Source organism: Ovis aries, chromosome 23, assembly GCF_016772045.2.
Source record: "Ovis aries strain OAR_USU_Benz2616 breed Rambouillet chromosome 23, ARS-UI_Ramb_v3.0, whole genome shotgun sequence".
NCBI lineage: Eukaryota > Metazoa > Chordata > Mammalia > Artiodactyla > Bovidae > Ovis > Ovis aries.
This window is the reverse complement of record NC_056076.1, coordinates 33,338,842-33,361,981: the sequence shown is the minus strand read 5'-3', so window position 1 is coordinate 33,361,981 and position 23,140 is coordinate 33,338,842. Positions and strand designations below refer to the sequence as shown.

Below are 23,140 nucleotides of genomic sequence, written 5' to 3'. Positions count from 1 at the left end.
TAGCATCATTCCTTCCAAAGAAATCCCAGGGTTGATCTCCTTCAGAATGGACTGGTTGGATTTCCTTGCAGTCCAAGGGACTCTCAAGAGTCTTCTCCAACACCACAGTTCAAAAGCATCAATTCTTCGGCACTCAGCCTCCTTCACAGTCCAACTCTCACATCCACACATGACCACAGGAAAAACCATAGCCTTGACTAGACGGACCTTAGTCGGCAAAGTAATGTCTCTGCTTTTGAATATGCTATCTAGGTTGGTCATAACTTTTCTTCCAAGGAGTAAGCGTCTTTTAATTTCATGGCTGTAGTCACCATCTGCAGTGATTCTGGAGCCCCAAAAAAATAAAGTGTGACACTGTTTCCACTGTTTCCCCATCTATTTCCCATGAAGTGATGGGACCAGATGCCATGATCTTCGTTTTCTGAATGTCGAGCTTTAGGCCAACTTTTTCACTCTCCTCTTTCACTTTCATCAAGAGGCTTTTTAGCTCCTCTTCACTTTCTGCCATAAGGGTGGTGTCATCTGCATATCTGAGGTTATTGATATTTTTCCTGGCAATCTTGATTCCAGCTTGTGTTTCTTCCAGTCCAGCGTTTCTCATGATGTACTCTGCATTGAAGTTAAATAAGCAGGGTGACAATATACAACCTTGACGTACTCCTTCTCCTATTTGGAACCAGTCTGTTGTTCCATGTCCAGTTCTAACTGTTGCTTCCTGACCTGCATACAGATTTCTCAAGAGGCAGGTCAGGTGGTCTGTATTCCCATCTCTTTCAGAATTTTCCACAGTTTATTGTGATCCACACAGTCAAAGGCCTTGGCATAGTCAATGAAGCAGAAATAGATGTTTTTCTGGAACTCTCTTGCTTTTTCCATGATCCAGCGCATGTTGGCAATTTGATCTCTGGTTCCTCTGCCTTTTCTAAAACCAGCTTGAACGTCAGGGAGTTCACAGTTCACGTATTGCTGAAGCCTGGCTTGGAGAATTTTGAGCATTACTTTACTAGCATGTGAGATGAATGCAATTGTGCGGTAGTTTGAGCATTCTTTGGCATTGCCTTTCTTTGGAATTGGAATGAAAACTGACCTTTTCCAGTCCTGTGGGCACTGCTGAGTTTTCCAAACTTGCTGGCATATTGAGTGCAGCACTTTCACAGCATCATATTTCAGGATTTGAAACAGCTCAATCGGAATTCCATCTCCTCCACTCGATTACTGTGCATTATACTCAGCATGTCTAGGGGCATGTACACAATCTGACTGCAAGTTTTAGAAAAGACAGAAACCCCTTCTGAAATTCAGATCTACTTCATAGTGTTTTAACAGGAAAAAAAACCCCATTGGAAACTCCCTTGATATCAACATATCACATACAATGAATTAAGAAAACCTAAAAGTTTCCAACTAGGGCAAATTTTCAAGAATGTTTTATGACTGGGCTAGACAGAAGTTTTCAGTTATGAAAGTGTGACAGTTCAAATTCTTCTGCTACAAAATATTATCATGAAAAATCATATTGTGAAGACAAACTGATCCTTCTGCAGCCTCAGTTTTCTTATTCACATGTCAAATGTGAAGAATTAATGACTTCTTTGAGGAAGAACCATAATTCCTTGCCCAACTATATGAATTGGAATCATATGTTATATATCTCAGTGGCGACATCTCAGAAAGTAAACTGCCTGTCAAAGCCTCCTTAGAAATCTCTCAAGATTCACTAGGATTGGCTTAATATTTCCAATAACTCCTATCACAGCACTGGGATTAACCCTGGAGCAGAAAAAAGCAAAAGAGAACAGGAAAAGTCATAAAGCACCCACTACTGTATCCACTGTGATAACAAAATTTAGTGTCCCAGAGTAGAAAGTTACCAACACAAGAAAGAATGTAAGCTGCCCCCCTGCTGCCAAATTCTTTAATTGTTAGCCTAGGGTAAAAGTGTCATGTTTGGAATTGAATTCCTAAGACTACCCCTGAATCATTACAACTTAACCCTGTGAAACCCAACTTCTTAGGCTTGTGAATATTGTAAATAGCATAGCAAACATTCATACTATAAACGAAGAGAAATGAATACTTGTAACTGCTGAAATTCTTCAATAGGGTATAAAATCAAGAAAATTCTCTTACTTTGGTCCTAAATTCAGTGGATGCTCCAAATTCAAAGAGAAATCTCACGACGTCATTATGTCCTTGTTGGGCAGCAAAGAAAAGGGCGGTTGTACCTGACTGAGAGAGAGAGAGGGGCTGGTTTTAAAAGATATTTGGTTACATTTCATTTGACTGACATGATTGCAACAAAACAAAACAAAACCTTACATATAAAACTCTAGCCTGAAGGGACTACCTTTGAACAGACTATTCCTTGCTCAGGTTAAGTGACCAGTGTGGAGAATGCTGGGTTCCGAAACCTTAAGATGTAACAAGGTCTGGATGAGACTACTGGGCTAGAATGCGAAAACTCTTTTTTTTTTTTTTCGCCTGTACTGCATAGCATGCAGGATCTTAGTTCCCTGACCAGGGATTGAACTCATGCCCCTTGCAGTAGAAGCGTGCAGTCCTAACCACTGGATCACCAGAGAATTTCCTCCTCCTTTTTTATTTAAATAATTTTATTTATTTTTGGCTGTGCTGGGGTTTCCTTGCTGTGCAGGCTTTTCTCTATTTTCAGCGACCAGGGGTCACTCACTAGTCGCAATGTAAGGGCTTCTCATTGCAGTGGCCTCTCTAGTACAGCATGGGCTCTAGGCATGTGGGATTCAGTAGCTGCAGCTCCTGGGCTCTAAAGCACAGTCTCAATAGTTATGGGGCACAGGCTTAGCTGCTCCTAGGTATGTGAGATCTTCCCGGATCAGGGATTAAACCTGTATCTCCTGCATCAGCAAGCGGATTTTTTACCACTGAGCCACCAGGGAAGCCCCCTCATCCTATTAATAAACATGAATCTTAGAGACTGCCAAAGTGTGCAAACTGTACGTGTCTAGATAGACAAATAAAAAAAAACAATGGCAGTACTTCTTTAGGAGACAAATATTCTGATACTGCAGAATGGATTACAAATGAACCAAAGAAGTCTGCTCTAAGTGTCAGTTTCACAGCACTGCCAGACACGCTCTCTTCCAGGTTTCAAAACCTGCAGGGTAAGTTCAGGGCCTCTCTTTGGCTATGTTTCCAGACTGGCCTGGCTCAGGGAATTCCGGGGACTATTCTCTTTGAAAGAACTACAAGGCAGGACCTCCAATAAGAGTGCCTCAAGGAGAACCAAGCACTCTGTCTGATTCGGAGCTTGCCCATGGATGCCCACCTGAGGTCTGAGTCACTGTGGACTGAGGTCACGTTCACGCTAGGTGTGACCCTGGATGTGACTCCACAAAGGTGAACTCATCAGGCCCTGAACTGGTCTGGAAATACATGCAGTCTCCCCGGGCCTGAATGCCCAGCCTTCCACTGCTTCTCTGCATCGGACCAAGACTGGATCCTCTGGCTGGTTGGGACTCCCTTGAATAAGTGTGCAAACAGGCTCCCATTTCAGTCTGATAGTCACCATGTGGTATTTTGGAGGGAAAACCTATTTAATACATGGCTGATCAGAGAAGCCCTCTGCAGACACGGTTTGGTGAGGATGGCTGAGGTAGGTTAGCCAGTAAGCCTCCCTAACAACAGGTGGGTGACCTGATCCTTCTAAAAATATAAAGATCTCTATGAAAATCCTATACATTCTATAACATCTCATCCCAAGGAAAGAAAGAACTGACTTAGGCTCCAGGTGAACCATATGAATTGTTTAAGGAGGTTTGGTCACGTCAGATGCAACAAGGGCCTGAGAAGTTTTGTTCAGTTAAAGTACAACCAACGGTCCCTTCCTGGGCCTTCTTTAGACACAACACAGTCTGCAACCTGGGCTTGATGTCACACAGGATAAAAGCAACGATTAGAACCATCCTTCAGTATCAGTAAGTTCTGCATTCGTGGATTCAATGAACCACAGAAAAAAAAATTGAAAAAGTTCTAACTTTTTTTCCCATGCACCAGCAACTGTTTACATAAGTGGGCTTCCCAGGTAGCTCAGTGGGTAATGAATCCATCCGCAATGCAGGAGAACAGAAGATGTGGGTTCAATCTCTGGGTCGGGAAGATCCCTTGGAGGAGGGCATGGCAACCCACTCCAGTATTCTTGCTTGGAGAATCCCAGGGACAGAGGAGCCTCGTGGGCTACAGTCCATAGGGTTGCAAGGAGTTGGACATGATTGAAGCAACTGAGCATAGGTATTATAAGTAATCTAGAGATGTTAGAAGTATATGGGAAGATGTGTGTAGTTATATGCAAATATTATGCTATTTTATATAAAGGACTTGAGCATCAGTGGCTTCTGGTATCCACAGGATGGCGGGGTGTCATGGAACCAATCCCCCCAGATTTGTTGGGATGGCTGTACTCTAGTCCTTGTTGTTCAATAACTAAGTCATGTCCAACCCTTTTCAACCCCATGGACTGCAGCACACCAGGCTCCTCTGTCCTCCACTATGTCCCAGAGTTTGTTTGAATTCATGTCCATTGAGTCCTTCTTAGCAATTCACTACTGTGTAAACTTCACAGCTGTGTCACCAGCATTACTATTATTCACGTGCCAACCTGACCTACCTCTCTCTGGAGATTGATGTCCGCTCCCTGCAGGACAAGCTCCTTCACACAGTCTATGTGGCCAGCGTAGGAGGCGACCATGAGGAGCGTGGTGCCGTGCTGGGAGGAGGAGACACACGTGAGCAGTTAGGCCACCATGACGTCAGAGAGGCACCCGGAGAAGAGGCTGCCAAGGTCAGCTCCTCCCAGGACACGGCTGAGCAACAGCTTCCACAGTAAAGAAAACTGCCTCATGAGTAATCTTATAATGCAGACGATGCAGGAGAAAGCAAAAGGACAAACTGCTGAGGCTGGAGTTTTCAATTTAAACATTCACTTACTTCCATTACCGTCAGAAACACAGTCCAAGTGAGCCATGGCTACTGTATTTTGAGGAATCAGCAATGGAATGGCCTTATTTTATGACTCCTATGAAATGATTCCTGAGCCAAAACACCATTACTAATGCAAAAAGGTGGGTTGAGTGACACTAGTCGGTTTTCTGAGTTTAGAATTCTTTGTCTTCAAACTGATTCAGGTAAAGATGCAATGAGAGACTACAGAAGTGAGAGTCAGGAGCCCCGGGGGCCACTAGCACACCGAGGGGCACACTACTCACAATTTTCAGGGCTCATTTGCTTCATCTTTAAAATGAGGGATTGGATGAGATGATTGCCAAGGTCTTTGCTACCTTTAGGTTCAAGGACCTGGGCTTCCCTGGTGGTCCAGTGGTAAAGAATCTGCCTGCCAAAGCAGGAGACACAGATTGGATTCCTGATCTTGGAGGATCCCACATGCTGCAGAGCAACTAAGCCCGTTTGCCGCAGCTACTGAGACTGTGCTCTAGAGCCCCAGGGCTGCAAAACTGGGCCCACGTGCTACAGATACTGAAGCCCTCATGTCCCAGAGCCTGTGGTCCGACAAGAGAAGCCACTACAATGAGAAGCCTGCACACAGTATCTAGAGAGTGACCCCTGCTCTCCGCAACTAGACAAAAGCCCGCACAGCAATGAAGACCTAGCACAGCCAAAATGAATATATAAAATAAATAAATAATTTAAAAAATGACTCAAGGACTTGAATAATGAGAACCCACTGTATAGCACAAGGAACTCTACTCAATGCTCTGCGGTGACCTAAAAGGGAAGGAAATCCAAAAAGAGAGGGGATACATGTATACGTATAGCTGATTCATTGTGCTGTACGGCAGAAAAACAACATTGTAAACCAACTATATTCCAATTACAATTAATTAAAAAAAAGAAAAATTTTCTATCATGGGCACATTGTTCTCAAAATACAAATCAATCAAGAGCTGGAGGAAGTACAGAGCACTTAACTTGGACATTTCACAAAGAAAATCTTAAATGTCAGGCTTCATCTATGTTAAAGTACGGGAAGATGAATAAAACAAATTACCCCCAGATGCTTCCTTATGGATTGCATTTCACTTCTATAACATGGTCAACTGAGAAAAAGTCAGAGGTTGGGACAGAGGAGAAAGAGAATGAAGTGGGATCTGTGGATGTAGGAAGGGACACAAAGCTGGAAGTCAGGGGTGTCTGGAAAGGGGTGACTTTAAGAAAAAGGAGTAACTGGTCATCAACATGGTCAGTGGGTGAGACCACAATGAACTCGGGTGTTCCCACTCCAGATCTATCCAGTATGGCACTGCTGCCCAGCAAGCCCCCAGTAAGACCAGACAACCAGTTCACAGAGGCCCAAGACCCCGTATCAGTCTGGGTCCTGGCAAAGAACAGATGGTACATTCAAACTGGGATAACTGGAAGAAAGCATAATAAAGAGACTATTTATAAAGCTATGCTCTGGACGTAAGGAAACCACAAAGAACAGGACTGGGAGGGAAGGACAGTGGGGCTTTGATACCAGCCCAGGCCCCAAAGCACGAGAGGCAGGTGGTGGCTCCCTGGACAGACAGGGTGAGGGTGTTGCTGCCAGACACGACACGGGGGCTGGACTCCCCAACATCCTTGTGCTCCCAGGCTCTGATTCCCACCAACGCTCCCATTGGCCAAACCCTACTGGCAGTCGGAGGAAAGTAAGTGCCTGAGGGCAAGCCAGAGAGCTTGACTCTGGGACACAGAGCAAGTGGGGAGGAAATTACACGTGGGTCCGGAGGTGCACCCTGAGCTGTCCTGTGCCAATGCTCCAGGGGGCACAGGGGAGCAAACTTTGATACCTCACTTGGGCTGGTGGCTGATATCACCTACCAAATTTGTGTAATAAAAGCTGGAAATGGCGCACCCTGTTTTCAGGAAAACAAGAAGCCTCCTGTGAAAACATTTCTATTTAATCCCTAAAATCAAAACCTCTCCTCTCTCTCCTCCTCTTAGGCCCCAGAGACGTGACGTGAAGTCCTGCTGAGAACAGAGATCACTGCCTCTGGCTGGGAAGGGAAGGACTCCGCAAGTGATGTTGCCAGCGGGTGGGAGGACCTGTTTTAGCTCCCCGCCATCGCTGATGAGTGAATTCATGTTTGCAAAGGTAGGGGGAAATGAGGTTGGGTGGGGGGCTTTTATCTCTCAGCAGAAAAACTCCAACTCCTCCATCCATGGCAGCCTCCTTCTACTCTGATTCACCCCCTACCCCTTTTCTTCTTGGACTGGGCCAATTCTGATTTCCCAGGGACCTATCTCTTCCCCTACTGTGACCCCTCCTGTCTGATGCAGATAACGGTTTCCTAGATATGTTTCCCCAAGGTACTATGCATAAGTCTGAGCACACTCCAGGAGAGATAGCGAAGGACAGGGAAGCCTGGCGGGCTGCAGTCCATGGGGTCGCAAAGAGGTGGACATGACTGAGCGACTGAACAATAACAGTGATGCTTTGGACTTGTTGAAAAGGATGAGGCAAGCACACACATGGTAAAGGGGACAAGCACATGAAAAAGGGGACCAGCGCTGTGAAGGGCAGGGTATTCAGCAGGCGCTCTCATGCCAGCGGGGGACAGCCAGCTCCTGGCATGCGGGTACCAAATGGACCGGTCCATACACTGTCCCTACAGTCCACGTCCACACGGCCGCTGTTCAGTAGCAGGCGGAGCAGAGTCAGGTTGCCCCTCCTCGCTGCCCAGAATGCCGCATTGGCAAGGGGGGTTTCCTTCTGCAGAAGCAAAATGAAACAGAATCTTTAAAATTGACCTTCATTAATGTGACCACTGCTATGTAAACATGTGCTGCCATTCAAAATGGAGAGTTTCCAGATGTGTCTGCTCATTGGAAAGAGTGCTCCTCCCGCAGCGGGTCATCATTGTGTACTTGGCTGTGGGATGCGGGTAACCCGAGCCCTGGGGCTGTGGCAGAGAGCAGGGTTGTTGATTACGCAGCACTATTAATATACTCCATTTCCCACCAATGTCTCACTTTCCTGCCTCTGTGTCTTTGTTCACAGTTTCCTTTTTGCTTGAAAGAATTTTCCCCCATCCTTCAAGGCCAAGGTTCTGCTCAACTGCTATTTCTTCCCTGCCACGTTCCCAAATGTCTCTTATCTCTAAGCGGAGGGAAATCTCTCCCAATTCTGAGTTTACCAGCATCTTTTCTGTGGCTCAGATGGTAAATAATCCTCCTGCAATGGGGGAGACCTGGGTTCAATCCCTGGGTCAGGAAGATCCTCTGGAGAAGGGAATGGCTATCCACTCCAGTATTCTTGCCTGGAGAATCCCAAGGACAGAGGAGCCTGGCGGGCTACAGTCCATGGGGTTGCAAAGAGATGGATATGACTGAGTGAGAGACAAACTAACTTTCTGTGTAGTCAATGCTTTCTACTCACTTCCAGCCGCCTGGGTAAACGCCTCATTCTCCCTCTACCAAAAGTTCTTTGATTCAGCTGGAACTTGCCAGGGGTTTCTGTTGAGAACAAAGAACTCTGGGCAGGAAATGTTGTTATGCGACCTCAGGTGGGTCTTTCACTCCAGTGTGAGGTCGTTTTAAAGTTGCTAAGTTAACCCTGAAACCATGACTATGGAAGGAACAGAGGTGGAAAACAGTTATCCAGAATCAGAGTGGCAGAGCTGACTGAAGCACCTCCTCCTTCTCTAAAATGCATTGATTTGGATTTGCAGAGAAAAGTCCCTGGTGGGGGCGGAAGGACAGGCAGAACCAGACAGCTCTGGGTTTCAGGTCTGGCTTTAGGCAATGGACTGGCCCCATAAGTCCTGGTTTCCTCTTGCTTAGATGGAGATCACATGACATGCCCTGAAGTTTATGGTAAAAATTAAATGATGTAGGTTAAGGGAGGCTCAAGATGGAGGGGATATATTAATATGTATACTTATAGCTGATTCATGCTGTTGTACAGCAGAAACTAACATATAACTGTAAAGCAATTATACTGCAACTAAAAAAGAGAAGTAAATTTAAAAAATGATGTAGGTTAATTGATTAATACTGTATCTGGCATGTTTTATAAACGCTAGTTTCCCTCCTTCTATCGACTTTCTTTACAAAGTTAGGACCAACAGGCAAAATTAAAATCAGAGTATTGCTACTAATGACGAATTCACAGGAAACTTTTTAGTATTCAAATTAACAAAAATACTTTTTTTCGATGGGCTTAAAGCACTCATTTCAGGGCTTCCCTGGTGGCTCAGATGGTAAAGAATCTTCCTGCAACGCAGGTAGACCTGGGTTTGACCCCTGGGTCAGGAAGATTCCCTGGAGAAGGGAAAGGCTACCCACTCCAGCATTCTTGCCTGGAGTATTCCATGGACAGAGGAGCCTGCTGGGCTACAGCCCATGGGGTCGCAAAGAGTTGGACATGACTGAGCGACTAACACCTTCTTTCTTCAAAGCACTCCTCTGACCCAGAGAGTCTTATATGCAATACGTCTTCTAAGAATATTGATACGTTTTTACATACAGACCCAGTGAAAAGTGAAAGTTGCTCAGTCGTGTCTGACTCTTTGCGACCTCATGAACTATACAGTCCATGGAATCCTCCAGGCTAGAATACTGCAATGGGTAGCCTTTCTCTTCTCCAGAGGATCTTCCCAACCCAGGGATTGAACCCAGGTCTCCCACATTGTGGGCGGATTCTTTACCAGCTGAGCCACAAGGGAAGCCCAGGAATACTAGATTCCCTTCTCCAGTTGATCTTCCTGACCCAGGAATTGAACTGGGGTGTCCTGCGTTGCCGGCGGATTCTTTAGCAACTGAACTACGAGGGAAACCCTAACAGTGCCTAACTCACCATCAATAAGTTAAAAGCAGACACCAACAGTTTTGGCTGCTCCAAGGAGCCAACACAGTGAAAGTCAAGGGTGGCAGAGGGGTGGCAGCATCTGGGGTGGGAGGATTTCACTTGAGAAGCCCTTCAGCACGTACCCAACTTAGTGTTCTTGTGCATTCTTAGATGAGAGTGTGGCGAAGCAGGGAGTGATAAGCAGATTACAAACATACTTGCAATGCTTTCCTGGCTCTGTTAGGAGGGGAAAAAATTCACCTTAAATTGCAGGTGAACCATTTGCTTCCCCTGAAGGTGTAAACTGTACTGTCTCAGTTTTCACACCCAGTGTCTGTGGCTTTTACCCCAGGCTGGGCCTGATGTTACAGTTGTGACTGCGAGAAGCCATAGCAGGCTGGTTTGACTTGTATATAAATCATGAAACAATGCCCCTTTAATAAGAAACACTGCACGAGGCCAGGATGAAGTATGGGAGGGTGAATCAGGAAGAGAATTTAATATGTACCATGGAAACAGCTCTGCTGGCTTTTCCGGAAACATGAGAACTTGAGAGGGTAAACTGTAAATCATTTTCGGTGATTCTGTTTCAGTTTAACCCCAAATGCCTTTCAAAAACCATCTGTAAACCACAAGCTTCTATTGTCATAACAAGCTCTCCAGCCAGGAGCCTCTCCTGCCTTTAGAATAGCCTTGGGGATTCCTCTCCTGCACAGGCTAGACATCCCCGTTTTGTAGAAGGTTCCAGAAACGGAGTTTTGGGAAAAAGTGTAAGTCTTTCATTTCCCCCCCAGGGTTTGATTTACTGGCAGGTGGAGGCATGAGAAAGTTGTTGATTTGGGGTAAGAGAGAGCCGAGTTCAAGTCCTGACCCCGCTGCATCCCTGTTCTGTGACTGGGGAGGTTATTTAAGTCCTCTGTGTCCCAGGAAAGTATCTGCTAGTATAGGCAATATCCTTGGGGGATTGGTTCCAGGACTGCCTGCAGATACCAAAATCTGTGGATGTTCAAGTCTCTTATGTAAGTTGGCAAAGTATTTGCATATAACCTACACATATCTTCTCATATACTTTAAATCATCTGTGGGTCACTTACGATACCCTACACGATATAAGTGCTATGTAAATAGTTGCCAGTGCAGGGCAAATTCAAGCTCTCTTGCTTGGAACTTTCTGAAATTTTCGGTCTGTGGTTGAATCCACAGATGCAGAATCTGCAGACACAGGGTCAACTGTGCCTCTGTCATGGGTTGTTAGAGGATAAATGAGGTAATATGTGCAAATGGACTTCAATAGTAAACACTCAAGAAATGTAAGCTCTAAAAGCAGAGTCCTCCTGTGCTTAGTTGCTCAGTCGTGTCCGACTCTTCGTGACCTTATGGACTGTAGCCCACCAGGCTTCTCTGTCCATGGGAGTCTCCAGGCAAGACTGGAGTGGGTTGCCATGCTCTCCTCCAGGGGATCTTTCACACCCAGGGATTGAACCTGTGTCTCATGTTTCCTGCACTGGCAGGTGAGTTCTTTACCACTAGTGTCACCTGGGAAGCCCAAGCTATTTCTTACCAAGTGCTTATTCCATACCACTGGCACACCCTCTGCAACACAGCTCAGTGAACTGGGAACATTACTACCCCACTGCTCAGATGACATAACTGAGAACAACAAGGCAGGCTGCAGCCCCAGGCAGTCTGGAGCTTGAGGCTAGGCTTTCAGCCATCCCACTGCCTGCCTCCTGCAGAAGTCTCCTCTTGAGACAGCAAGAAACAGGCAGTGGCCTCCCCAGTGACCCCCTTCCTAACCTCATGCCAAGCTGCTCTTATGCCAACAGAGAAAGTCCCCTGGCCTTCTTTCTCTTTACAGACCACATTGCTTGGTAAACTTCCAAACTTCCTCTGGGCACAATATGCACATAATCCTAACATGCGGTTTATAAAGGGCAGCCCTTAAGCCTTGAAAGGAGCCGATGCATGTGAAAATGCCTCACACAAATCCTAAGGCACTTCACCAACCCTGTGATGATTATTTAACCTCTTTCTTGGTTTCCCGTGTCTCTGGCGTCAGGTTATCGGCGTGATATGACGAGTTACAGCAGCGACAAGCTATGTTGGGTAGTGCTGTATGTCAGGCAGCGTGCTGAGCACTCTCATTGCTCTCAACACTTTTAATTCCCAGAACAATCTCACAACGTAGATGCTACTGTTCCCAATTTTAGGATGAGGAAACTGAGGCACAGAAATGACTTACCCAAGGTCATCCAGCTAGAAAGTAACAGAGCTAGGATTCAAAGCTAAGTTTGTTTGGGTCCAGAGTCTGAGATCCTATACCTTATACCTTGTGAGAAAACCAGGGCACAACCTTCCACATATGCCATCTTCTCTTCTCTTCCCCCAGCCCCCCTTTACTGCTAGAATTTTGGCTCACACACTGCTCATTAGCACACTACCAGAAATTAAATACCGGAAGGAAGGGGAGAGAAACACAGAAGGGAAGTTGTTACTTGTACAGAAATGGAATTTTGATTCAAAGCTAAGAGGGGGTAGAGATCTCAATTATTGGCTTAAGAAACAGTTGAGAATCATGTGGATTTTAAGTGTGTATAATTAATTTAATCAAGAGAACACTGGCTTTGTTCAATGATGAATTTCTCTGGTGTTAGAAGCCACATTAAATGAGGAGAAAAGAAGGGTGGAGAGACCACTGTGCAGAAGGAGGTTTTTGAGATCTTACCATTCCACTTTGTGCTAAATGGCTGAAATTTACAGAGTCACTTTAAAAACAGTAACTGACCGTTAAACCTATGTTGCAAGTATCATTACACTTCTGTAAATGATAGGAAACCACAGAGAAAAAGTAGATAATTTAGGGGACTTCCATAGGTGGGCCAGTGGTTAAAGATCCACCTTGCAATGCAGGGGAAGTTGGTCCAATCTCCGGTCGGGGAACTAAGATCCCACATGCCAAGGAGCAACTAAGCCTATACACTGCAACTACTGAGCCCACGGGCCACGATTAGAGAGTCCACGTGCCACAAGAGAGATCCCGTATGACGCAAGCAAGACCCAAGGCAGCCAAATAAATGAAATATTAAAAAATAATTAAAAAACACTGTGGTTTTTCCAAAAAGCTAAACATCTGACACACACAAAAAAAGTAAGTGATTTACCTACTCAGGGATTCTGCCATAGAGGTAGCCCTGTATAACACAGGTGTCTCCAAACTCAGAACTCAAGACCATGTTTAAAGTCTGTTTAACACATGTATGTTCAGCAGAGGCTAATTGATAGAGGTAGGAAGTAGTTCAGCAGTTTTCTGAAACGACCCTATTTAGAAGAATACAGTGACTGCTAACAGGTACATAGTTTCTTTTGGGGTTGATTAAAATATTCTAAAATAGATGGTGCTCATGGTTGCACAACTCTTAATATGCTAGAAAAAAAAAAGCCACCGGAATGGACAGTTTAACTGGGTGAGTTATATGGTATGTGATCTATATTTCAATACAGCTGTCAAGAAAAATACATGGCTTTGTTGATTTATTTTCCTGTGGCTCATCCAAGTAATTTCAGATGATTGATGAACTGGAGTTGATTCTGAGATAACTTACATACTTTCAGAACAAGGAAGGGTCAAAAGTGTAAGTTCCTGTATGTCTGGCCAAGGCATGAGAAATTTCCACCACCAATATGGAAACTGGCATTCGGGGCTTCCCTGGTGACTCAGTGGTAAAGAACCCGCCTGCCAATGCAGGAGACATAAGAGACGCCAGTTCGATCCCTGGGTCAGGAAGATCCCCTGGAGGAGGAAAAGACAACCCACTCCAGTATTCCTGCCTGGGAAATTCCATGGATGGAGGAACCTGGCAAGCTACAGTCCATGGGGTCGCAGAGCTGAACACAACTCAGCAACTAAATAACGACAAATCCTCTCGGGTAAGACATGATCAAGAAAGACCCAGGTATTATTCTTTATTTAGTGATCTATCCTCTGAAATAGTGACTCCCCCTCACTGGGTTAGGGTCTAACTTACAAATTGTGCTGGACTTCTGGCAACCTCAGCCCAGAAAAATAAATCCTGAGTAGCTGAAATAGCTGTTATAAAGACAAAAGAAAGGCTATGACCAACCTAGATAGCATATGAATAAGCAGAGACATTACTTTGCCACCAAAGGTCCATCTAATCAAAGCTATGGTTTTTCTAGTAGTTATGTATGGATGTGAGAGTTGGACTATAAGGAAAGCTGAACACCAAAGAATTGATGCTTTTGAACTGTAGTGTTGAAGACTCTTGAGAGGCCCTTCGACTGCAAGGAGATCCAACCAGTGAATCCTAAAGGAAATCAGTCCTGAATATTCTTTGGAAGGACTGATGCTGAAGCTGAAACTCCAGTGCGCTGGCCACCTGATGGGAAGAACTGACTCACTGGAAAAGACTCTGATGCTGGGAAAGACTGAAAGCAGGAGGAGAAGGGACGACAGAGGATGAAATGGTTGGATGGCATCATCGACTCGATGGACGTGAGTTTGAGCAAACTCCAGGAGTTGGTGATGGACAGGGAAGCCTGGCATGCTGCAGTCCATGGGGTCACAAAGTGTCGGACATAATTGAGCAACTGAACTGAACTGAACTGAGAGACAAAAGTCAATGTACTGAAATCCATGAGCTTTCTTCCACAAAAAAAGACTCAGACCTGCAATCTGAGTTCTTTTTACTTTAAAAACAATTCCAGAAAACATGTATCTCTTTTCCCAACCAGAAAAAATTAGCAGTTGCCTTTTCTAATGAGTTAGATCTTCAGATGAGGTGGCCAAAGCTGATGAGAAGAGCTAACTCATTAGAAAAAACTCTGATGCTGGGAAAGATTGAAGGCAGGAAAAGGAGGCAACAGAAGATGAGATGGTTGGATGGCATCACCAACTCAATTGACATGAGTCTGAGCAAACTCTGGGAGACGGTGAAGGACAGGGAAACCTGGCATGCTGCAGTCAATGGGGTCGCAAAGAGTTGGACAGGACTGAGCAACTGAACAACAACAAAACGTTGATAGAGGAAATTTACTGAAGGCAAAGGACTACCAGTGAGAAGAGACTGTTGACAACATAATGGAGAAAGGATAAAACGAGTGTCCTGGTGGTTCAGAAGCAAATAGTCCTACAAGTGGTGACTCTGAGTCATCGAGAAGAAGCTAAATTGTGGTTTCTAAAGCTCTGTTTATCCACCCACAGACTCAGCCAACAGCTGAGTCTTTTCAATGCAGGCCTTGGAAACAAAAGGCCTAGGGCCTCCAAGCTTTTCAGTCACCTACGAAAATGAAACAATGGCTCCAAAACAGAGTCAATGAAAACATCATTCAATATCTACAAAATGCTAACATGTCAATTGCTAGAACTGATATTCATAATATTGCCGACACAATATAATCTGCAGGTCTGATTTTCCCACTAGACAAGAACTACTGAATTGCAGAAAAATCATGGGCAAATGTGGAGAAGGAAATGGCAACCTACTCCAGTATTCTTGCCTGGAAAATCCTGTGGACATAGGAGCCTGATTGGCTGCTGTCCATAGGGTCGCATAGAGTCGGACATGACTGAAGCGACTTAGCATGCACGCATGCACTGGAGAAGGAAATGGCAACCCACTCCAGTATTCCTGCCTGGAGAATCCCAGCGACGGAGGAGCCTGCTCGGCTGCCGTCTATGGGGTCGCACAGAGTCGGACACGACTGATGAGACCGAGCAGCAGCAGCAGCATGGGCAAATGTAAATTAAAGGTTTCTGTTGTTTAGTTACTCATTTATGTCTGACTCTTACGACCACAGGGACTGTAGCCCGCCAGGCTCCTCTGTCCATGGGATTTCCCAGGCAAGAATACTGGAGTGGGTTGCCATTTCCTTCTTTAGGTTATCTTCCCAACCCAGGGATCGAACCTGTGTCTCCTACACTGGCAAGTGGATTCTTTACCACTGAGCCACCAGAGAAGTCTAATATAAAGATTATTCGTTGCTAAATAATTTTAAAAGCAATATTGTAAAAACCCTTCCAAAAATGTACAATAAAAGTGGTTGTGGGATCTTAGTTCCCCAACCAGGGACTGAACCTGGATGGACCCCAGGCAGTGAAAGTACTGAGTCCTAACCACAGGACTTATCAGAGAATTCTCAAAAGTTGCTATTTTTTAAAAAAGATTCTTTATTTATTTATTTATTTTTGATGTGGACCATTTTTGGGAAGTTTTTATTGAATTTGTTACAATACTGCTTCTGTCTTATGTCTTATATTTTTGGCCAAGAAGCACGTGGAATCTTATAGCTCCTCAACCAGGGATCAAGTCCACACACCCTGTGTTGGAAGAGGAAGTCTTAACCACTAGAGCACCAGGGACGTCCTGTATTTTTATCGTGGGCTGTGGGCACCTTCTGGCACTAGTGGTAAAGCTGCCAGTGCAGGAGACGTAAGAGGCACAGGTTTGATCCCTGAGTTGGGAAAAATCCCCTGGAGAAGGAAATGGCAATCCACTCCAGAATTCTTGCCTGGAAAATCCCATGAACAGAGGAGCCTGGTGGGCTACAGTCTATGGGGTCGTAAAAGAGTCACACGACTGAGCGACTAAACGACATATTAGCTGGGGCTGGTACACAGTTGGTCAGCCAGCCTGCGACTCTCCCCCGCTGCCCCTCAAATCTTCTCTCTTTGCCTTTTAGAACTCCTCTACTTTCTAAAATAATCAACCGCCTTCCTCCTTCATCTAGCACCAAGCTTCCTGTCTCCCTGGGTGGGGTGTGGGGGAGGGGAGTGTGGAGAGGGGGTGCTGAACCTGCTCCCAGAGCAACCCTAGGATGGGGAATGGGGTTGGACCCCCCTCACCTGGCTTCCAGACAGCCCTTCTCAGCAGGTGTACACATCTCTGCTGCTTCAAGACTCAGGCCATCCCACCTTCTCATCCTCTGCCTCACCTCAAGGTAGCTGTGGCCTCTGGATCGTTTTTCCTTCTTCACTGAAAATGTTGGCACCTTCCCTTCTTCCCACCCCAAATTCTGAGCTCATCCTGGCCTTCGATCAGTGTCTCTGCTCTCCCGCCTCTGAGAACTCCAGCACTCAGCTCAACCATCCTCTCCACACAGAAGCATTCTCAGCACTCCCTGCTGCCATCTTAAAACACACTTCTGTACTGAGATACTTGGGTCAGTCAGTAAAAAAATCTGCCTGCAATGCAAGAGACCCGGGTTTGATCCTGGGTGGGCAATATTCCCTAGAGAAGGAAATGGCAACCCACTCCAGTATTATTGCCTGGAAAATCCCGTGGACAGAGGAGCCTGGTAGGCTACAGTCTGTGGGGTCACAAGAGTCAGACATGACTTATTTTAGTTTTAGAACTAATACTTTACATACTGGGCGGGACAAAAAGTTCATTCAAGTTTTTCCACAACTATGATGAAAAACCCAAATGAACTTTTTGGCCAACCCAATACCATAAAATTCATCTTTTTAGAGGGGGATTCAGGGGAGAATGGATACATGTATATGTATGGCTGAGTCCCTTCACCATTCACCTGAAACGATTACAACATTGTTAACTGGCTGCACCCCAATACAAAATAGAAAATTCAAAAGAAAAAACCAAATAGACTGCCAACCCCCCACCAAAACCCATCTTTTTAAAGCATATAATTCAGTGGTTTTTATTTTAATCTCAAGGTTTTACAACCATCACCTTATCCCAGAATATTTTCATCAACTAGGAGAAACCTCATACCTATTAACAATCTCTCTCCATTACCCCCTTCTCCCCCAGGTCCTGGCAACCACTAATCTATTTTCTGTCTCTATGGATTTGCCTATTCTGGACACTTCATATAAATGGGGTGGGGGTGGGGCTTCCCTAGTGGCTCAGTCGGTAAAGAATCTGCCTGCAATGCAGGAGTCACGAGGTTCGAACCCTGGGTCATGAAGATCCCCTGGAGAAAGGAATGGCAACCCACTCCAGTATTCTTGCCTGGAGAATTCCGTGAACAGAGAAGCGTGGTGGGCTACAGTCCATGGGGTTGCAAAAGAGTCGGACACGACTGAGTGACTAACAGCATATAAATGGGACCCTGTAACATGGAGCCTTTTGTGTCTGGCCTTTTTCACTTAACATAATGTTTTCAAGGTCCATCCCCATTGCTGCGTGTATGAGAGAGTCATTCCTTTTGCTGGCTGAATGATCCATCATATGGATACACCATGTTATGGTCTGAATCTTTGTGTCCTCTCCTCTCCGAGTTCACATATTGAAGTCCTAACCCCACAGTGTGATGTCTGGAGGTAATTAGGTTTAGATTAGGCCGTGAGGGTGGAGCCCCCATGGTGGGGTTAGTGCCTTTACAAAGAAAGACGTTGGAGCTCACTCTCTCATTCATCTGAGGATACATTCAGAAAGTAGCTGCTTGCAAGGCAGGAAGTAGGCTCTCACCAGAAACTAAAACTGTCAGCAGCTTAATCTTGGGCTTCCAAGTCTCCACCACCATGAGATATAAATTCCTGACATATGTTTTCATTTCTCCTGCATATACATATAGAAGCAGAATTGTTGGGTCATATGGCAACTCTATGGTTAATTTTTTTGAAGGATGACCAGATTGTTCTCTATTATTGCTGTATCATTTTACATTCCTACAAGTAATGTAGGAGGGTTCCAATTTCTCCACGTTCTTTTGTTGTTGTCGTTTTCAATGTCTCCACATTCTTCTTTTTGTTGTTGTTTTCAATCGCTCCAGATTCTTGCCAATGTTTGTCATTGTCTGTCTTGTTGACTGTAATCATCCTAAAAGGTGTGACTGTGGTGTCTCACTGCAGTTTTGCTTTGCATTTCCTGATGGCTGCTGCTGCTGCTGCTAAGTCGCTTCAGTTGTGTTCGACTCTGTGCGACCCCATAGACAGCAGCCCACCAGGCTCCTCTGTCCCTGGGATTCTCCAGGCAAGAACACTGGAGTGGGTTGCCATGTCCTTCTCCAATGCATGAAAGTGAACAGTGAAAGGCTACTGATGTCAAATATCGTTTCAGTGGCTTATTGGCCATTTGTATATCTCCTTGGGAGAAGCTTCTATTGAGATCCTTTGCCCATTTCAAAACTGGGTTGTCTGTTTACTGTTGAAATGTCTATTATCATTTAAAGATGATCAGGATTTCCCTGGCAGTCCATGCTTTCACTGAGGGCTCGGGTTCAATCCTTGCTGGTAAAGAATCCACCTGCAATGCAGGAGACACCGGTTCCTGGGTTGGGAAGATCCACTGGAGAAGGCATAGGCTACCTACTCCAGTATTCTTGGGCTTTCCTGGTGGCTCAGAGGGTAAAGAATCTGCCTGCAATGCAGGAGACCTGGGTTCAATCCCTGGGTTGGAAAGATCCCCTGGAGAAGCGAACAGCTACTCACTCCAGGATTCTGGCCTGGAGAATTCCATGGACTGTATGGCCCATGAGGTTGCAAAGAGTTGGACATAACTGAACGAACTACTTTCACTTTCAGCGGAACTGAGATCCTCCAAGCTGTGTGGTGCAACCAAAAATAATAATGATAAAAAATAAAGATGCTCAAGTCTCTACCATTTTAAAGCAAACAAACCCTTGGCCAAGTCTGGATTCCCACCGCAGTCACTGTTTCCAATTTTTTGAAAGAGTTCTCTCCATTTGTGGTTTCCACCCACTCTCTTTTTAAGCTATTACAGTCTGGCTTCTGAACATGATACTGCATTGAAACTGTTCTCAACAAGGTCACCAGAGCCTGCTCTGTTACTAAGTTCAATGGGCACTTTTCGATTCTTAGCTTGTTTGATTTCTCTGAGGTATTTAATTCTGCATCCCTCTCCACCTTTATTGAAAGGCTAGAGATTCTTGGCTTAATGGCTGCACATGCTTCTGATTTTTCTCATACATTTCTGTCTGCCGTCCCCCACCCTCATCCCGTTTTCTCAATGGGTTTCTCTCATTTTGCTCATTCTTAAGTCCTGAGGTTCTTTAAGAATTTGTTCTCAGTCCTCTAATTTATTACCTTTACATGATCTCACTGGGCAGCCACATTCATTCCCATGGGTTCAATGAGCATTTAACACTGCTCACTCTTAAATGTCATCTCTGTTTCCCGCCTAGACTACCCTCCTGGGCTCCCAGTTTGCACATCTGTCTAACCAACATCTCTACCTGGACTCACCTCCATCCTGAAACTTTACGTGTCCCATACCAAACATTTTATCTTTATCTCTCTGCCCTTCCCTAACCCAGTGAATAACATCAATCACTGAATTCTGCTGTTTAAGTCACTCAATGTTTGTCTGTTTTTTCCCATTCTCAAAATCTGTCCCCTAGTCTGGTACCGTTTAACAAGATGTCCCCAACACAGTCTTGGCTGGTCTCCCAGCTCGGTTCTATTTTCTCAACTGTTGTTTAGTCCCTAAGTCATTTCCTACTCTTTTGTGATCCCATGGACCATAGCCAGTCAGGCTCCTGTATCCATGGGATTTCCCAGGCAAGGATACTGGAGTGCGTTGCCATTTCCTTCTCCAGGGTTATCTTCCCTACACAGGGGACAAACCAGTGTCTCTTGCATTGCAGGCGGATTCTCGACTACTGAGCCACCTGGGAAGCCCAAGCCCAGATTGTAGCCTGAGATCTTTCTGACACGCATATCTCACCGTGTCATTCCTCTGCTTAAATAAGCTATTGTAAGAGCTGGGATCACACTTGCTATGGAGCCAGACTCACTAGGGTTTCAGTCTGAACACCACTCGCTCACTGGCTGCACGGTTGTGGGAAGAGTTACTTAACCTTTCCATGTTTTACTTTTCTTCCTTAGAAAAGGTGGTGGTGGTGATGGGGATGGGGGGTGGGGGCAAAGTACCATCTCGCGGTTCCTAGGGAAGATTCAGAACTTGAACCGCAGAGCCCCTGGATCAGAGTCGGGCACGTTTTATGTGCTCAGTACATTTTAACTAATATATTTTAGAAAACATCTTCAATAGAGGCAAGTCAATGAACCTCATTTTCCCGAAATGAACCCGAAAATGCGGGGGTTAAATAAATGACTTTAATAAACTCTTTGGTAATCAATTGCAGCTCGCTCTGCGCTGGTCCCTCAGCTCCAGCGTCGAAAAAGTATTCCGGGAGGAAGCAGCAGTGGGGCGGCTGGCGTTCGGGAACACAAACGCAGGAATCGGTGCCACAGCCCGGGTCCCCGCGAGGAGCGCAGACCCAGGCCTCCTTCCCCGCCCCCGCCCGCCCGTTACCCCGGCGACAGTCCCCGCCGCCCGGCGCCCCGCCGCCCGGCTCACTGCACCTGCAGCCAGTAGTGCGCAAAGCCTTTCCCGCAGAGCCCGCGCCCCCAGATCACAAATCAGAGGGGCAGCCCTGCCCGGCCGCTCCCTCCCGGTCCCCGCAGCCCACCTCGGGGCGGCTCCCACCCCATCCTGCGGGCCCGCCGCAGCTCCGGGCGGACGGAGGCTGCCAGCCCGGCCGCTGCAGGTCGGCCGCCCGCCCGGCGCGCCCTCCGGCAGGCGCGGCGCTCACCTTGAACGACATCTTGCACATGTCCGCGGCCGCCCCGCCGGGCCCCGCGCGCTTCCGGCCTGGACGCCTGCACGGCCCTGCCTCCCTCGCTCTCCCGCCGCCTTCCGCAGAGGGGCGGCCTCCGCGGCGCCGCGCGCTCCCGCCGCCGCAGACCGGGCCGGGCCGGGTGCGGGAGGAGGGGGATGGGAAGGGAAGGAGGAGGGGTGGGAGGAGGGACGGAGGAGGGAGAGGAGGGGGCGGAGGAGGGAAGGGAAGGGGCACCCCCTCAGACGACCCTCTCCTATCCCCCTACCCTCCCATCCCCACCCCACCCGCACCCCCGTACCTGCCACACAAACACTTCCAACTCCGCTCGCACTGTGCACACACTACACACACAAACGAGGTTCATGCACGCACCGCTGCACACTCACAACCTCACATCACTCTGCACACATCCAGACTCACTCTCTCACTCCAAACTGAACACCCAACTCTGTGCACACTCTCCAGCCTCCACACACACACAACCCTAGCCACGTGTTCAACCCTAGCTGGAAACCCAGCTCTGCTTTTAACCTACTTAATCCACGACAAAGCTGGTTTAAGCTAACGGTGCCGTTCATACACAAGAGAAAAAACCATATCAATGTTTCCAAAGTTGTATAAGAAATTTTCTGTTGTAGTTCAATGTGCTGACATCTTTATACGTCCTACGTTATGAAAATGTTTCGTATGCACTAAAAATCTAATAATTTAAATTTTGGTTCAGGAGGAAAAAAACACACACCCACACCCCTCACATACATACCCTCTCTCCCATGCACATACTCCATGCACATCCACATTTCTGTCTCACACACACACACCCTCTGCACACACTGCAGTCTCTACACAACCTCTACATCACACACACACAGGTTCACAATCAATACATAGATCCACACACATCCATGTATACACATTACACACACATCCACACACAAATACACACACACACAAAGCCTCCAGTAGGGCACAGTCTGCAGCAGATGATTCTCAACCTTCATTACAGCACAAATATGATGATGATGGAAATGAAACGTGAGAAAAAAACTTCACCCATCATCTCACAACTCTTTCAAATGGCTATTTTCTGTCCTTCTAGGTTTTCTTTTTCTTCTTTTTCTTTTCTAATAATCTGAGTTTTGTTCCTCTTGCAGAAAAGAGATGGGAAAAAGCCTTTTGATTGAATGAGTGATGAATGCTATTTTCCTTTCTGATGGGGAAGGGCACAATTTGAAATATACACATATTCCTCCACTTTTTTATCACACAGTCAGCTCCTCCTCTTGACCTTTCCTGCACACCCACAGTATGTATGGCAGGCATTGTCCACTCCCTCATACAAACTGCTGGCTGATTGCCCAGGACTGATTTGAGGGAAATAAAAGTGAGAGAGTCATATTTCTTAAAAATTAAAAATATATTATTTTTAAAGTATAAAAAGCAGTAATAGCCTTTCTAGAAAATCTGAATGCTAAAGTAAAAATGGACATCTCACACCTTCCTACTACAGGAATCCCCTCATTCTCCTTGTTATCTCTGTTTGAGCCTCTTCCTTTTCCTCAAATAAATTTGTAATGAATTTTTAATTTAAAAGTTAAAAAATATAGCTTCAAGCTCAAGATCATAAAAGACATAAAATGTTTATCTTGTATACATATGGTGGGTAAATTGTATTGCTTTGTGTTTAAAACAATTTTAAGAAACAGTGTTCCATAATTTGATAGGAACTTCTAATTTTTTAAATCAAGAAAGAGG

At 45.8% G+C, this 23,140-nt stretch overlaps 1 protein-coding gene across 8 annotated transcripts in view; it reads right to left on the bottom strand.

The window, feature by feature from the left end:
• The window catches only part of ANKRD29 (ankyrin repeat domain 29), a 53,594-nt gene extending 31,759 nt beyond the window's left edge, over window positions 1-21,835 (bottom strand). The window contains exons 1-4 of one of the 8 annotated variants that reach the window (XM_042239193.2): window positions 21,359-21,507; window positions 7,615-7,744; window positions 4,643-4,741; window positions 2,131-2,247 (exon numbers count right to left, since the gene is read on the bottom strand). In XM_042239193.2, the coding sequence (XP_042095127.1) occupies window positions 2,131-2,247; window positions 4,643-4,723 (198 nt within the window). In that variant the 5' untranslated portion in view covers window positions 4,724-4,741; window positions 7,615-7,744; window positions 21,359-21,507. Of the gene's footprint in view, window positions 1-2,130; window positions 2,248-4,642; window positions 4,742-7,614; window positions 7,745-21,358; window positions 21,508-21,683 lie in introns of those variants that run through there. The other 7 variants (XM_042239194.2, XM_015103625.4, XM_015103626.4 and 4 more) reach the window with 7 other exon arrangements.
• Window positions 21,836-23,140: the final 1,305 nt, after the last annotated feature.